This window comes from Pseudophryne corroboree, chromosome 8, assembly GCF_028390025.1.
Source record: "Pseudophryne corroboree isolate aPseCor3 chromosome 8, aPseCor3.hap2, whole genome shotgun sequence".
NCBI lineage: Eukaryota > Metazoa > Chordata > Amphibia > Anura > Myobatrachidae > Pseudophryne > Pseudophryne corroboree.
Window position 1 is genome coordinate 412,133,001 of NC_086451.1, and position 14,440 is coordinate 412,147,440.

Genomic DNA, 14,440 nt, shown 5'->3' on the forward strand with positions numbered 1-14,440 from the left:
CGCAGTGGATATCACCTTGCATCAGTTTGCCAATATCTGGAAGAGCGTACGATCAGCTCTGCTCAAGGCATCGTTCAGGTACAAGAAGTTTGCGGATAAGAAGCGTCGAGCAGTTCCTGCTCTCAAGGTGGGTGATCGGGTATGGTTATCCACGAAGAATTTGAGGTTAAGAGTTCCCAGTATGAAGTTTGCACCTCGCTATATCGGTCCTTTCAAGATTGAACAAGTCATCAATCCTGTTGCTTACAGACTCCAGTTGCCTCCCTTCTTAAAAATACCCAGGACATTCCATGTTTCCCTGTTGAAACCGCTGATCTTGAATCGGTTTCATTCCTCACTTCCTCCAACTCCGAAAGTCCAAACTCAACGAGGCGTTGAGTATGAAGTGGCCAAGATCCTGGACTCACGTCACCGTTACGGTCAACTACAATATCTTATTGACTGGAAGGGTTATGGTCCTGAGGAACGTTCATGGACCAATGCTTCTGATGTCCATGCTCCTGCCTTGGTCCGGAGATTCCATTCCAAGTTTCCTCAAAAGCCAAAGAAGTGTCCTGGGGCCACTCCCAAAGGGGGGGGGTGCTGTCACGATCCGGGTATCTGGACGCCATTTCTTACCCATCAGATGCCTCCTAAGGCTGGCTCAGCGCTCCAGGACCGGATCCCATCTGTTATCCTGATGTGTACATTCCTGTATCCTCTCCTGTCACTCTGGGACGCTGTCACAGTAAACGCCATATTACACCTGGCATGGCGTCTCCCGCGGCCTCCGCCGCCGTCCCTGAACTTCTGCATGCAGAGTGTCTGAGTGGCGATTACGTCAGCCGCGGCCTCCGCTGTGTCCGCGTGGTTGGATGTGCATCTGTCAGCCTGGCGCCTCCTGTCTCCGGTGGCCGGCGCCGCCATTACTGTTTTCATTACCACATGGATTACAAACCAAACTTCCCTCCAAGTGTCTGCATGGGCGCAGCCATCTTGGATTCTGTCAGCTGATCATTTCCACCAATCTGTTCTCAGTATTGATAATCTGCATAATTGCCTAGCCAATCCCTTCCTTGCTGCAGGTATAAATACACTGTGCCTGAGCAAGGAAGGCGTCAGTGCTTTGGTTGTCAAACCTAGTTCCTGTTTGTCTCTCTCCTGTGATTGTCTTCCAGGTTCCAGCTCCTGTCTCAAGACTTCCACCATAGAGACCCGCACCAGCATTCCACCTGCGGTGTAGCCTGACTCTCCAATCCATTGTGGATTCATCTGTTTCCAGCTACAACATTACCTGCTTCCAGCTCAGCTTCCAGCAGAGTACAGCTTCCCTTAAAGGGCCGGTGTCCTTTCTACACTTTACCACTCTCCACCGGTATTATTATTTCTCCGCTCTCAAGTTCTACATTTCAGTTCATATTTCATCGCTCCCAAGTTCATTTATTATTTAACTGGTTCCAGCCAGTATCCACTCCGTGCTAACAACAGTCTGGTTCCAGCCAGTATCCACAGCAGCTGTTTTATCTTCAGCAACCCAGCTTTTCCTGGAACACCAGCTGGCACAATCCTGGGTTATCTCCATTGCTACAGTCGGGCCTGGTAAGGACTTTCCATCTAGAAGATCATAAGAACTATCTCACACTACCAGTGCCCTGTGGCTCCTGCCATCCTGTAGTACCCAGGAACTGTATTTATTCTTTGCTGACTTTTACGTTTTCTTTACTGCTGCTGTGTTGCGGAGTTGTCATAATAAACATCATTGACTTTTATCCAAGTTGTCGTGGTCACGCCTTCGGGCAGTTATTATTCATGTTACTTACATGTGCAGGGGTCTGATACAACCTCCCAGGTTCCGGTACATCTCAGCCCCTACAACTGAGGCTGCCTCCCGTCAGCTCAGGCCCTCAGTTGTGACACTGTGTGATTCGCTCAAGGAGATGGGGAATATTAATGCTAGGACTTCTGCCATGGCAGTGTCGGTGCGCAGGGCTTTGTGGTTGCGTCAGTAGATAGTGGACGCAGAATCAAAGCGCAGTGTGGAATCCCTCCCCTTTTCGGGGGAATGGCTCTTTGGGGTTGAGTTGGATATGTGGATTTCCAAAGTCACTGCTGGGAAATCCATGTTCTTCCCCTCTGGTGCCCCGCCGGCTAGGCATTCCTACCTGGGGCCATATGTTCACTCCTTTCGGTCTAACAGATTTTGTTCTAGGGCCAGAGGTGCCTCCAATGCAATAGAGGCACTAGAGGTAAGTCAAAAAGACCTGCAACCACCAATTCTCAAGAACAGAGCACCAGTTCTGCTTCCACTAAGACCTCAGCATGACGGTGCCCGCCCACCCACCCCGAGAAGATCTCGAGGTGGGAGCCCGACTGCGTCACTTTAGCCGCATCTGGGAAAGCTCCTGCCAGGACACCTAGGTAAGGGACCTCATTTCTCAGGGCTACAAGCTAGAGTTCAACGGTGCTCCTTCCCAACGATTTGTCAAATCAAGCTTACCAGCTTTGGAGGATACGCAGGTTACGTTGCAAAAGGCCATCCAAAAGTTGGTCCAGTCCACGTCATTGTCCCAGTACCGATACCACAACGAGGCAGGGGTTATTACTCCAACCTGTTTGTGGTTCCAAAGCCGGTCGGCTCGGTACTGCCCATTTTTAACCTAAAGTCCTTGAATCCTTACCTAAAGGTTTCAAGGTCAAAATGGAGTCCCTGAGGGCAGTGATTGCGGGTCTGGAAAATCAGGAATTCCTGGTTTCCCTGGATATCAAGGACGCCTACCTTCATATTCCAATTTGCCCACCTCATCAGGCTTTTCTGAGGTTTGCCCTACTGGACAATCACTACCAGTTCCAGGCGCTACCCTTTGGTCTGTCCACGGCTCCGAGGGTATTCACAAAGGTGATGGTGGAGATGATGTTCCAACTCCGGGTCCAGGGGGTCAGTGTTGTCCCTTACCTGGACGATCTTCTGATAAAAGCAAGATCCAGGGAGCTTTTATTGCTCCATATCGACCACACTATCCAACTTATGTCGCACCATGGGTGGATTCTCAACCTACAGAAGTCCCACCTGGAGCCGACTCAGCGGCTCCTGTTCTTGGGGATGTTACTGGATACGGTGGCCCAGAAGGTGTTCCTCCCAGAGGACAAGGTGAGAACACTTTAGGAGATGGTCCGCATCGTGCTCCGACCAGCTCATGTATCCATCCATCTTTGCATCAGATTGTTGGGGAAGATGGTCACCTCCTATGAGGTGTTCCATTATGGGAGGTTCCATGCCAGAACATTTCAATTGGATCTCCTGAGCAAGTGGTCCGGATCACATCTACAGATACATCGGATGATTCGGCTGTCACCTCAGGCCAGGATTTCCCTCCTGTGGTAGCTGCAGTCCTCCAATCTCCTGGAAGGCCGGCGTTTCGGGATTCAGGATTGTACCCTCCTCACGACGGATGGGAGGATCGGGTGCTGTCACCCAAGGGGCGCAGTTCCAGGGCAGGTGATCAGCCCACAAAGCCCTACTTCCGATCAACATTCTGGAACTTCGGGCGATCTACAATGCTCTGCTTTAGGCCTCTCCTCTGCTCACGAATCACGCCATCAGTGGCGTAAATCAATCGGCAAGGAGGGACAAAAAGCAGAGCCTGCATGCGAGAGGTGTCGAGATACTCCTATGGGCAGAAAGAAATGCAAGAGCAATGTCAGCAATCTTCATTCTGGGAGTGGACAACTGGGAAGCGGACTTCCTCAGTCATCATGATCTCCACCCGGGAGAGTGGGGACTCCACCCTCAGGTGTTTCAGCAGATCACCCACCGGTGGGGCTGCCCGCAGATAGACTTGATGGCTTCTCGTCTCAACAAGAAGTTTCAATGGTATTGCTCTCGAACCAGGGACCCTCAGACGAGGGCAGTGGCTGCACTGACGTCGTCTTGGCCTTACCGGCTGGTCTACCTGTTTCATCCGATTCTGTTGCTCCCAAGGGTGCTCAAGCGAATCGGAAATCAGGGAGTCCAGGCAATTCTGATTGCCCCGGATTGGCCTCGGAGAGCGTGGTACGCGGATCTTCTGGACATGTCCGTTGAAGACCCTTGGCCTGTACCACTAAGAAGCGATCTTCAACAGGGACCGTTTGTCTACCCGGACTTACAGCGACTTCGTTTGATGGCATGGAGGTTGAACGGAACATCCTAGCTCACAAGGGCCTTTCCAAAAAGGTTATTGCTACCATGGTTCAGGCCAGGAAACCTGTGACGTCAAAACACTATCATCATATCTGGAGAAGATATGTCTCTTGGTGCGAGGAACGCACGTATCACCTGTGGAGTTCCACTTGGGACATTTCTTACGTTTCCTGCAGGCTGGTGTGGGTAAGGGCTTGCGTCTGGGTTCCATTAGAGTCCAGATTTTATCTCTCTCCATTTTCTTCCAGAAGAAATTGGCATTGTTGCCAGAAGTTCAGACTCCACATACAACCTTCTTTTGTGCCGCCTACGGCGCCCTGGGATTTGAATGTGGTGTTGGAATTTCTACAGTCCTCCTGGTTTGAGCCTCTGATGACGGTAGAAGACAAGTCCCTCACGTGGAAGACAGTGATCTTATTGGCCCTTGCTTCTGCTAGACGTGTCTCAGAATTGGGGGCCTTATTGTGTAAAAGTCCATACTTGGTCTTTTACGAGGACAGAGCGGAGCTCTGGACTAGACAGCAGTTCCTGCCGAAGGTAGTCACTGCGTTTCACCTGAATCACCCTATTGTGGTTCCGTCCAGTTCTGACACTTCTGCTCCTCCGGAGGCATTAGAGAGATGTGGTGCGAGCCTTGAAGATCTATGTCAAGCGGACGTCTCGGATCAGAAAGATGGATTCCTTGTTCGTGCTCTATGATGTGCAGAAGAAGGGTTGTCCAGCTTCAAAGCAGTCCATTGTTCGTTGGCTTAGGCTTACTATCCAACAGGCCTATGTATCGGCAGCCTTGTAAAGCTCACGCTACAAGATCTGTGGGCTCTTCCTGGGCGGCTGCCCGAGGAGTCTCGGCCTTGCAACTATGCCGAGCTGCTACCTGGTCGGGGAAGAATACCTTTGTGAAGTTCTACAAGTTTGATACCCTGGCCAAAGAGGATACCCAGTTTTGGCAGGCGGTGCTGCAGCAGTCTCCGCACATTCCCGCCCGTTCTGGAAGCTTTAGGACGTCCCCATCGTACTAGGGTAGTCATTCCGAGTTGTTCGCTCGCTAGCAGTTTTTAGCAGCCATGCAAACGCTATGCCGCCTCCCACTGGGAGTGTATTTTAGCTTAGCAGAAGTGCGAACGAACGGATCGCAGAGCAGCGGCAAATTTTTTTGTGCAGTTTTAGAGTAGCTCAATACCTACTCAGCGCTTGCGATGACTTCAGACTGTTCAGTTCCTGTTTTGACGTCACAAACACGCCCAGCCATGCCTGCGTTTTTCCTGGCACGCCTGCGTTTTTTCAAACACTCCCTGAAAACGGTCAGCTGACACCCAGAAACGCCCACTTCATGTCAATCACTCTGCGGCCAGCGGTGCGACTGAAAAGCTTCGCTAGACCCTGTGTGAAACTACATCCGCATTGCGCCGCATACGCATGCGCAGAAGTGCCTTTTTTTTTCCTCATCGCTGCACAGCGAACGAATGCAGCTAGCGAACAACTCGGAATGACCCCCTAAGTCTCCCCAATATCCCTTATGGATGCTAGAGAAAATATGATTTTAATTACCTACCGGTAAATCCTTTTCTCGTAGTCCATAAGGGATATTGGTGGTCATTCCGAGTTGTTCGCTCATTGCCGTTTTTCGCAACGCAGCGATTAGGTGGAAAATGCGTATGCGCATGTTACGCAGCGCGCATGCGCTAAGTTATTTAACACAAAACTTAGTAGATTTGCTGGTGTTTGTGCGGCGCTTTTCAGTAGCACTGCTGATCGGTGAGTGATTGACAGGAAAGGGGCGTTTCTGGGAGGTAACTGAGTGTTTTCCGGGAGTGTGCTAAAAAACGCAGGCGTGCCATGGAAAAACGCAGGAGTGGCTGGAGAAACGGGGGAGTGGCTGGCCGAACGCAGGGCGTGTTTGTGACGTCAAACCAGGAACTAAATGGACTGAGGTGATCGCAATCTAGGAGTAGGACTGGAGCTACTCAGAAACTGCAGGAAATTATTTAGTAGCAATTCTGCTAATCTTTCGGCCCTCATTCCGAGTTGTTCGCTCTGTAAATTTATTCGCATCGCAGCGATTTTCCGCTTAGTGCGCATGCGCAATGTCCGCAGTGCGACTGCACCAAGTAAATTTGCTATGCAGTTAGGAATTTTACTCACGGTTTTTTCTTCGTTCTGGTGATCGTAATGTGATTGACAGGAAGTGGGTGTTTCTAGGCGGAAACTGGCCGTTTTATGGGAGTGTGTGAAAAAACGCTACCGTTTCTGGGAAAAACGCGGGAGTGGCTGGAGAAACGGAGGAGTGTCTGGGCGAACGCTGGGTGTGTTTGTGACGTCAAACCAGGAACAACAAGCACTGAACTGATCGCAGATGCCGAGTAAGTTTGAAGCTACTCAGAAACTGCTAAGAGGTGTGTAATCGCAATTTTGAGAATCTTTCGTTCGCAATTTTAAGAAGCTAAGAATCACTCCCAGTAGGCGGCGGCTTAGCGTGTGTAAAGCTGCTAAAAGCAGCTTGCGAGCGACCAACTCGGAATGAGGGCCCTTTCGTTTGCTATTCTGCTAAGATAAGATACACTCCCAGAGGGCGGCGGCCTAGTGTTAGCAATGCTGCTAAAAGCAGGTAGCGAGCGAACAACTCGTAATGAGGGCCATTGGGCGCCCGCCTCAGTGCGTTGACTTTTCTGCAGGTTATCTGTTATGTGGTTACCTGTTCAGCTGTTGCTGTTATTGTTACCAGCCGTTGCTGGTTGTTATATGTTCGTGGTGTGCTGATGTTAAATCTCACCACTCTCTCTCTCATATATGTCCTTTCTCCTTCGGGCACTGTTTTACCTGTAACTGCCTGTGGGAGGGGAGGAGCCAGCACACCCAGTGAAGAAATTTAAAGTGCATCGGCTCCTTTGGACCCCGTCTATACCCGATCGTACTAACTCTCCCCAATATCCCTTATGAACTACGAGAAAAGGATTTACCGGTAGGGAATTAAAATCCTATTTTCTTATACCTGGCACATAAGCAATCACCTTGCTGTGCAGTAACTGCACAGATATTTCAGGTAACATGAGTACTCAGAAATATTGTAGAGCTTTTACCTCAGCTATCTTCCTGCTGACTGAAATTTTTGCTGTAGCTACCAGGATCAAACCCGGCACTGACCTGGGTAGCCTGTGGAGTGATCAGTGTGACCCGGGTCATGCTTAAAGTATACTGAGGGCCAGATCAACAGCACTTAGTGGTGATGTCATCTCCAAGCGTCAGCAAACGTAAGAACCGGCAATAACCACAGGTATGGTCTGCTGTGCGAACGCGGTTTGAATCAGTTGGACAAAACTTGAAACCGTGTTTAAATAACCCAGGTCGGACCTCATTTTTTTGGTGTGAAAGGCGTATTACAGTGTCATTCTGCACCTTGTGAAGCAGAGGAACACTGTAAAAGGCGTCAGTGCTGCAGAGACAACCTGCTACCTCCACCGCTCAGTGTGTGATTGTATTACTTTGCTGGCGGGTGGTTGTCATCGGCACCCTGCACCCTCGATTGCTGACATTCTGAACTGTTTAATGTAATCCCAAACGGGTAGCAGCAGCTGACAGCCATCACTGACCAGCGGTGGAGATCCCGACGAGACCCTTACTCCCCAGGGGCTCCCGTGCAACGCACCAGCGGTAGTTCTGCTCCTGCCTGATTGTCAATCATTTTGCAAATAAATCCTCACTGCGGACGCTGTTGGTAGACTCCCGCGGCACCTGTGCCGTGCGACTTTGCTGCATGCGCAGTAGCAAAAAAATCACCCCACTGCGTTCGACATCAACATTGCGTCCATCTCAGACCCACTGTACCATTCACTTATATGATGGGAGATGTTTAAAGGGACAATAACACTGGACCTGATTCCGACATTCGCAGGAGTGGGGCAGCCCACAGATTCCCAATTATCAGAAATCTGCAGCTGCATGTACAGAACGGTCCATGTGATGTTCCCGTCGGCCTCCTGTAGTTCCCCTCTGGTGCTGCCTGATTGACAGGCAGCAGCATTGAGGATGCGGACTTAGGCCTGCATTCCTAGGAATGGGGGTATATCACCCCCATTTTCTGGGAGGGGAGAGGCACAGCCCCTGCTTCCGTTGGCCAGTCGCATGGATGTTGGATCGGGTGTGGTTCATCAAATCGACAGTGTCTAGGTCGACAATGTTTAGGTCGACCACTACAGGTCGACAGTCACTAGGTCGACATGGATGGAAGGTCGACAGGGTTTCTAGGTCGACATGTGCTAGGTCGACAGGTCTAAAGGTCGACATGAGGATTTTTTTTTTTTTTTTTTTGTCGTTTTCTTCGTAGAGTGACCGGGATCCCAAATTAGTGCACCGCGTCCCTTCGCTCGGCACACTTTACCGTTCCAATCGTAGTCCACGTGGATTGTTAAGTATGAAAAAATTCAAAAAAAGAAAATGTGAAAAACTCATGTCGACCTTTAGACCTGTCGACCTAGCACATGTCGACCTAGAAACCCTGTCGACCTTCCATCCATGTCGACCTAGTGACTGTCGACCTATAGTGGTCGACCTAGACACTGTCGATCTTCAGACCGGATCCCGTTGGATCCCAGCTTGTGACGTCAGTCACAGTGCTGGGATCGCAGATACATGCAGTAGGCGTCTCTTCTGCTGAGACGTCTTCTGCATGGCCCTCCTAGAGATCATACGGAAATTCAATTCTGCTTGCATGCGGCATTGAATTCCCATCCATCTCTGAATCAGGCCCACAGTCTGCAATAAAGATTTGTTTGGAAATTATATATTTATATAGTGAAAATCAGATAATGTCAGCCTATATACAGACTTATTCATGCTGGCGATGTCTGTGTAGTGTCGGCGGGACAGCCAGAAGAACGGCACTTTGTGACCACCAACATTTCCAGTTTACCCTCACAGCCTAGCTCGGAACGCAGGACATTTGCAATGTTATTGTACCATGGGCCAGCTTCAGAGATGGGCACAGCTTGTACAGCAGATGCTGTAGGAAATATGCAAACGCAGCAGGAGGCGTCTTGTGTAAGTAGTTACCTCCTGCAGGCCTGTGTGACCACTGCTACGTCTGAAGATGCAGCATCAGATCACTCTGCATGAACTCAGCCCTCGGCGTGACCCTCAGGTTACACAAAATGGTCGGTCTGTTCATGCTGCTAGGGCCAGTGAAGCTGTGTCCAAGGATGCAACCATTGACCTAGCCATTCCTAGAAAATGGAGGCGTCACTTCCCTCAGGAACGCAGCCCAGCTCTGCCCGCACCAAACGCTGTCAGTCGTGCCGTGTTTGGGTCGCACATCACAGAAAACAGAATATCCCCCGCTTAGTTGCAGTCAGACTGTGAGTGATGAAATTACTGTTCTCACCTGTTTTAATGTTGGTTCCCAGGGAGAAAATATCTGTACACTTCCTGGCGGAGGGGGAGGGAGCAGTGTCACTACAGGCAGGTAATTACTGACCGGTCCCTGCTTTCTTTTTTATGTATGTATTTCTAGCCCACCGATTCCTAACGTGTGTTATTAGCTAAGGGAATTGTCTGTAACAAACTTTGGGTAATTAAAAGAAGAAGAAAAATGACTTTACGTTGTTGCACAAGTTGTAAAGGTGACTCCTCTGGAGGTGACTGGTCTCCAGCCATTTTTATTCAACACCATCAATTTACCTACAATCAAACTCCCAACGGTGAAAATCCCGACAGCCATTGACGGATGGTCAAAATCCCGACAAGGTCGAAATCCTGACATGGTCAAAATTCCGACATTTAAAATGTCGACAGATCAAAAAGTCGACGTAAGTTTTTCATGATTTTTTTATTTGAAACCGACCTGTTCATACTTTACCATCCCAGTGGACATGGAGGGGGAATATACAGTAATAGTGTGGCAGGCACAGCGAAGCGCCACGCCCGAAGCATGGCAAGCTATGCAAGGGGACGCGGTACACTTACACTGTGTCCATGTCGACATACACACACAAAAACAATGAAAACTTGTGTCAACTTTTTGACCTGTCGACATTTTAAATTCGGTATTTTGACCTTGTCGGTATTTTAAATGTCGGGATTTTGATCATGTCGGGATTTTGACCGTCGGTCAATTGTTGTCAGGATTTTGATTGTAGGTATTTCATTCTAAACCCCACTCTATCTTATACCTGGAACCCTAGAATTTCACTCAGCAGCACTACCCCATAGGCCACTGGGGAGCTCACCAGGCAGGACAGCTTGGAGAACTTTGTTCTCGGCCGTGGCGTTGGCTGCGTATAACTGTCTGCCATAGTTTTGTAGTAATCACTCTTTCTGAGTCCTGATCAAAACAAAATCTCCCTGGAGCTCCTCACACATCTGTCATGTCACTACTTCCTACAGGATAGGTAGGCTGCATTGCAGTGCAAATTGTCTCACACAAAATGGCTGCTCCCACAGCGTGTAATAGACACGTACATTTTAATGATTTCTCAGTTACTGTTTTTACCATATGAGTCTTTGTCCTATTTGTTTGTTTTAAGCGATTTAGCTGTACATAGCAATTATTATTTCTCTGACGTCCTAGTGGATGCTGGGAACTCCGTAAGGACCATGGGGAATAGCGGCTCCGCAGGAGACTGGGCACAACTAAAGAAAGCTTTAGGACTACCTGGTGTGCACTGGCTCCTCCCACTGTGACCCTCCTCCAGACCTCAGTTAGAATCTTGTGCCCGGCTGAGCTGGATGCACACTAGGGGCTCTCCTGAGCTCCTAGAAAGAAAGTATATTTAGGTTTTTTATTTTACAGTGAGATCTGCTGGCAACAGACTCACTGCAGCGAGGGACTAAGGGGAGAAGAAGCGAACCTACCTAACTGGTGGTAGCTTGGGCTTCTTAGGCTACTGGACACCATTAGCTCCAGAGGGATCGACCGCAGGAACCGGCCTTGATGTTCGGTCCCGGAGCCGCGCCGCCGGCCCCCTTACAGAGCCAGAAGCAAGAAGTGTTCCTGAAAATCGGCGGCAGAAGACTTCAGTCTTCACCAAGGTAGCGCACAGCACTGCAGCTGTGCGCCATTGCTCCTCATGCACACCTCACACTCCGGTCACTGATGGGTGCAGGGCGCTGGGGGGGGGGGGGGGGGGGGCGGGGGGGGGCGCCCTGAGCAGCAATATTAAGACCTTGGCTGGCAAAATAATCACAATATATAGTCCCAGAGGCTATATATGTGATAAATACCCCTGCCAGAATCCATAAAAAAGCGGGAGAAAAGTCCGCCGAAAAAGGGGCGGGGCTATCTCCCTCAGCACACTGGCGCCATTTTCTCTTCACAGTGCAGCTGGAAGACAGCTCCCCAGGCTCTCCCCTGTAGTTTTCAGGCTCAAAGGGTTAAAAAGAGAGGGGGGGGCACTAAATTTAGGCGCAATATTGTTTATACAAGCAGCTATTGGGGAAAATTCACTCAGTTATAGTGTTAATCCCTACATTATATAGCGCTCTGGTGTGTGCTGGCATACTCTCTCTCTGTCTCCCCAAAGGGCTTTGTGGGGTCCTGTCCTCAGTAAGAGCATTCCCTGTGTGTGTGCGGTGTGTCGGTACGGCTGTGTCGACATGATTGATGAGGAGGCTTATGTGGAGGCGGAGCAGATGCCGATAAATGTGATGTCGCCCCTGTGGGGCCGACATCAGAGTGGATGGATAGGTGGAAGGTATTAACCGACAGTGTCAACTCCTTACATAAAAGGCTGGATGACGTAACAGCTGTGGGACAGCCGGCTTCTCAGCCCGCGCCTGCCCAGGCGTCTCAAAGGCCATCAGGGGCTCAAAAAACGCCCGTTACCTCAGATGGCAGACACAGATGTCGACACGGAGTCTGACTCCAGTGTCAACGAGGTTGAGACATTTACACAATCCACTAGGAACATCCGTTGCATGATCCCGGCAAAAAAAAATGTGTTACACATTTCTGACATTAACCCAAGTACCACTAAAAAAGGGTTTTATGTTTGGGGAGGAAAAGCAGGCAGTGTTTTGTTCCCCCATCAGATGAGTGAATGAAGTGTGTGAAAAAGCGTGGGTTCCCCCCATAAGAAACTGACTAAAAAGTTACTGATGGCGTACCCTTTCCCGCCAGAGGATAGGTTACGCTGGGAGATATCCCCTAGGGTGGATAAGGCGCTCACACGTTTGTCAAAAAAGGTGGCACTGCCGTCTTAGGATAAGGCCATTTTGAAGGTACCTGTTGATAAAAAGCAGGAGGCTATCCTGAAGTCTGTATTTACACACTCAGGTACTAGACTGAGACCTGCAATTGCCTCAGCATGGATAGTGCTGCTGCAGCGTGGTCTGTGACCCTGTCAGACAGGGATACTATTTTACTAACATAAGAGCATATTAAAGACGTCGTCTTATATATGAGGGATGCACAGAGGGATATTTTGCCGGCTGGCATCCTGAATTAATGCAATGTCCATTCTGCCAGGAAGGTATTAGAGACCCGGCACTGGACAGGTGAGGCTGACTTTAAAAGGCACATAGAGATTCTGCCTTATAAGAGTGAGGAATTGTTTGGGGATGGTCTCTGGGACCTCATATCCACAGCAACAGCTGGGAAGAAATAAAAAAATTTTACCTCAGGTTTTCCTCACAGCCTAAGAAAGCACTGTATTATCAGGTACAGTCCTTTCGGCTTCAGAAAAGCAAGCGGGTCAAAGGTGCTTCCTTTCTGCACAGAGACAAGGGAAGAGGGAAAAAGCTGCTCCAGTCAGCCAGTTCCCAGGATCAAAATTCTTCCCCCGCTTCCTCTGAGTCCACCGCATGACGCGGGGGCTCCACAGGTGTAGCCAGGGGCGGTGGGGGGCGCGTCTCGAGAACTTCAGCGTCCAGTGGGCTCGCTCACAGGTGGATCCCTGGGTTCTGCATGTAGTATCTCAGGGATACAAGCTGGAGTTCGAGGCGACTCCCTCTCGCCGTTACCTCAAATCAGCAAGCTGTACTTCCAGCAGGTGAAAATCAAGGTACCCCTCCTTCAACAAGGCCGGGGTTACTATTCCACAATGTTGTGGTACCGAAACCAGACGGTTCGGTGAAACCCATTCTAAAATTAAAATCCTTGAACACTTATATACGAAGGTTCAAGTTAAAAATGAAATCGCGCAGGGCGGTTATTGCAAGCCTGGACGAGGGAGATTACATGGTATCTCTGGACATCAAGGATGCTTACCTGTATGTCCCCATTTACCATCCTCACCAGGAGTACCTCAGTTTTGTGGTACAGGTTTGTCGTTACCAATTCCAGACGTTGCCGTTCGGTCTGTCCACGGCACAGAGAGTATTTACCAAGGTAATGGCCGAAATGATGATACTCCTTCAAAAAAAAGGGAGTTTTTAATTATCCCGTACTTGGACGATCTCCTGATAAAGGCGAGGTCCAAGGAGCAGTTATTGGTCGGGGTAGCACTATCTCGGGAAGTGCTACAACAGCACAGCTGGTTCCTACGACACGTCTACTGTTCCTGGGGATGGTTCTGGACACAAACCAGAAAAAAAAAAAAAAAAGGGTTTCTCCCGGAGGAGAAAGCAGAGGAGCTGTCATCTCTAGTCAGAGGCCTTCTGAAACCAAAACAGGTGTCGGTGCATTACTGCACGCGAGTCCTGGGAAAAATGGTAGCTTCCTACGAAGCAATGCCATTCGGCAGGTTCCATGCAAGAGCTTTTCAGTGGGACCTGTTGGACAAGTGGTCCGGATCGCATCTTCAGATGCATCGGTTGATAACCCTGTCTCCAAGGACCAGGGTATCTCTGCCGTGGTGACTGCAGGGTGCTCATCTTCGAGAGGGCCGCAGATTCGGCATACAGGACTGGGTTCTGGTGACCACGGATGCCAGCCTTCGAGGCTGGGGGGCAGTCACACAGGGAAAAAACTTCCAGGGACTATGGTCGAATCAGGAGATTTCCCTACACATAAACATTCTGGAACTGAGGGCCATTTACAATGCCCTAAGTCAAGCAAGACCCCTGCTTCAAAACCAGCCGGTACTGATTCAGTCAGACAACATCACGGCGGTCGCCCATGTAAACCAACAGGGCGGCACAAGACGCAGGATGGCGATGGCAGAAGCCACAAGGATTCTCCGATGGGCGGAAAATCATGTGTTAGCACTATCAGCAGTGTTCATTCCCGGAGTGGACAACTGGGAAGCAGATTTTCTCAGCAGACACGACCTCCACCCGGGAGAGTGGGGACTTCATCCAGAAATCTTCCAAATGATTGTACACCATTGGGAAAGGCCACAGGTGGACATGATG

At 49.8% G+C, this 14,440-nt stretch overlaps 1 protein-coding gene across 4 annotated transcripts in view; it reads left to right on the forward strand.

Annotated features, from left to right (window-relative positions):
- The window catches only part of ZNF541 (zinc finger protein 541), a 401,808-nt gene that overhangs the window by 286,027 nt on the left and 101,341 nt on the right, over window positions 1-14,440 (forward strand). For all 4 annotated transcript variants that reach the window (XM_063937867.1, XM_063937868.1, XM_063937869.1 and 1 more), the window contains exon 5: window positions 9,556-9,614. In XM_063937867.1, coding sequence (XP_063793937.1) covers window positions 9,556-9,614 — 59 coding nt within the window. The remainder of the gene's footprint in view (window positions 1-9,555; window positions 9,615-14,440) is intronic.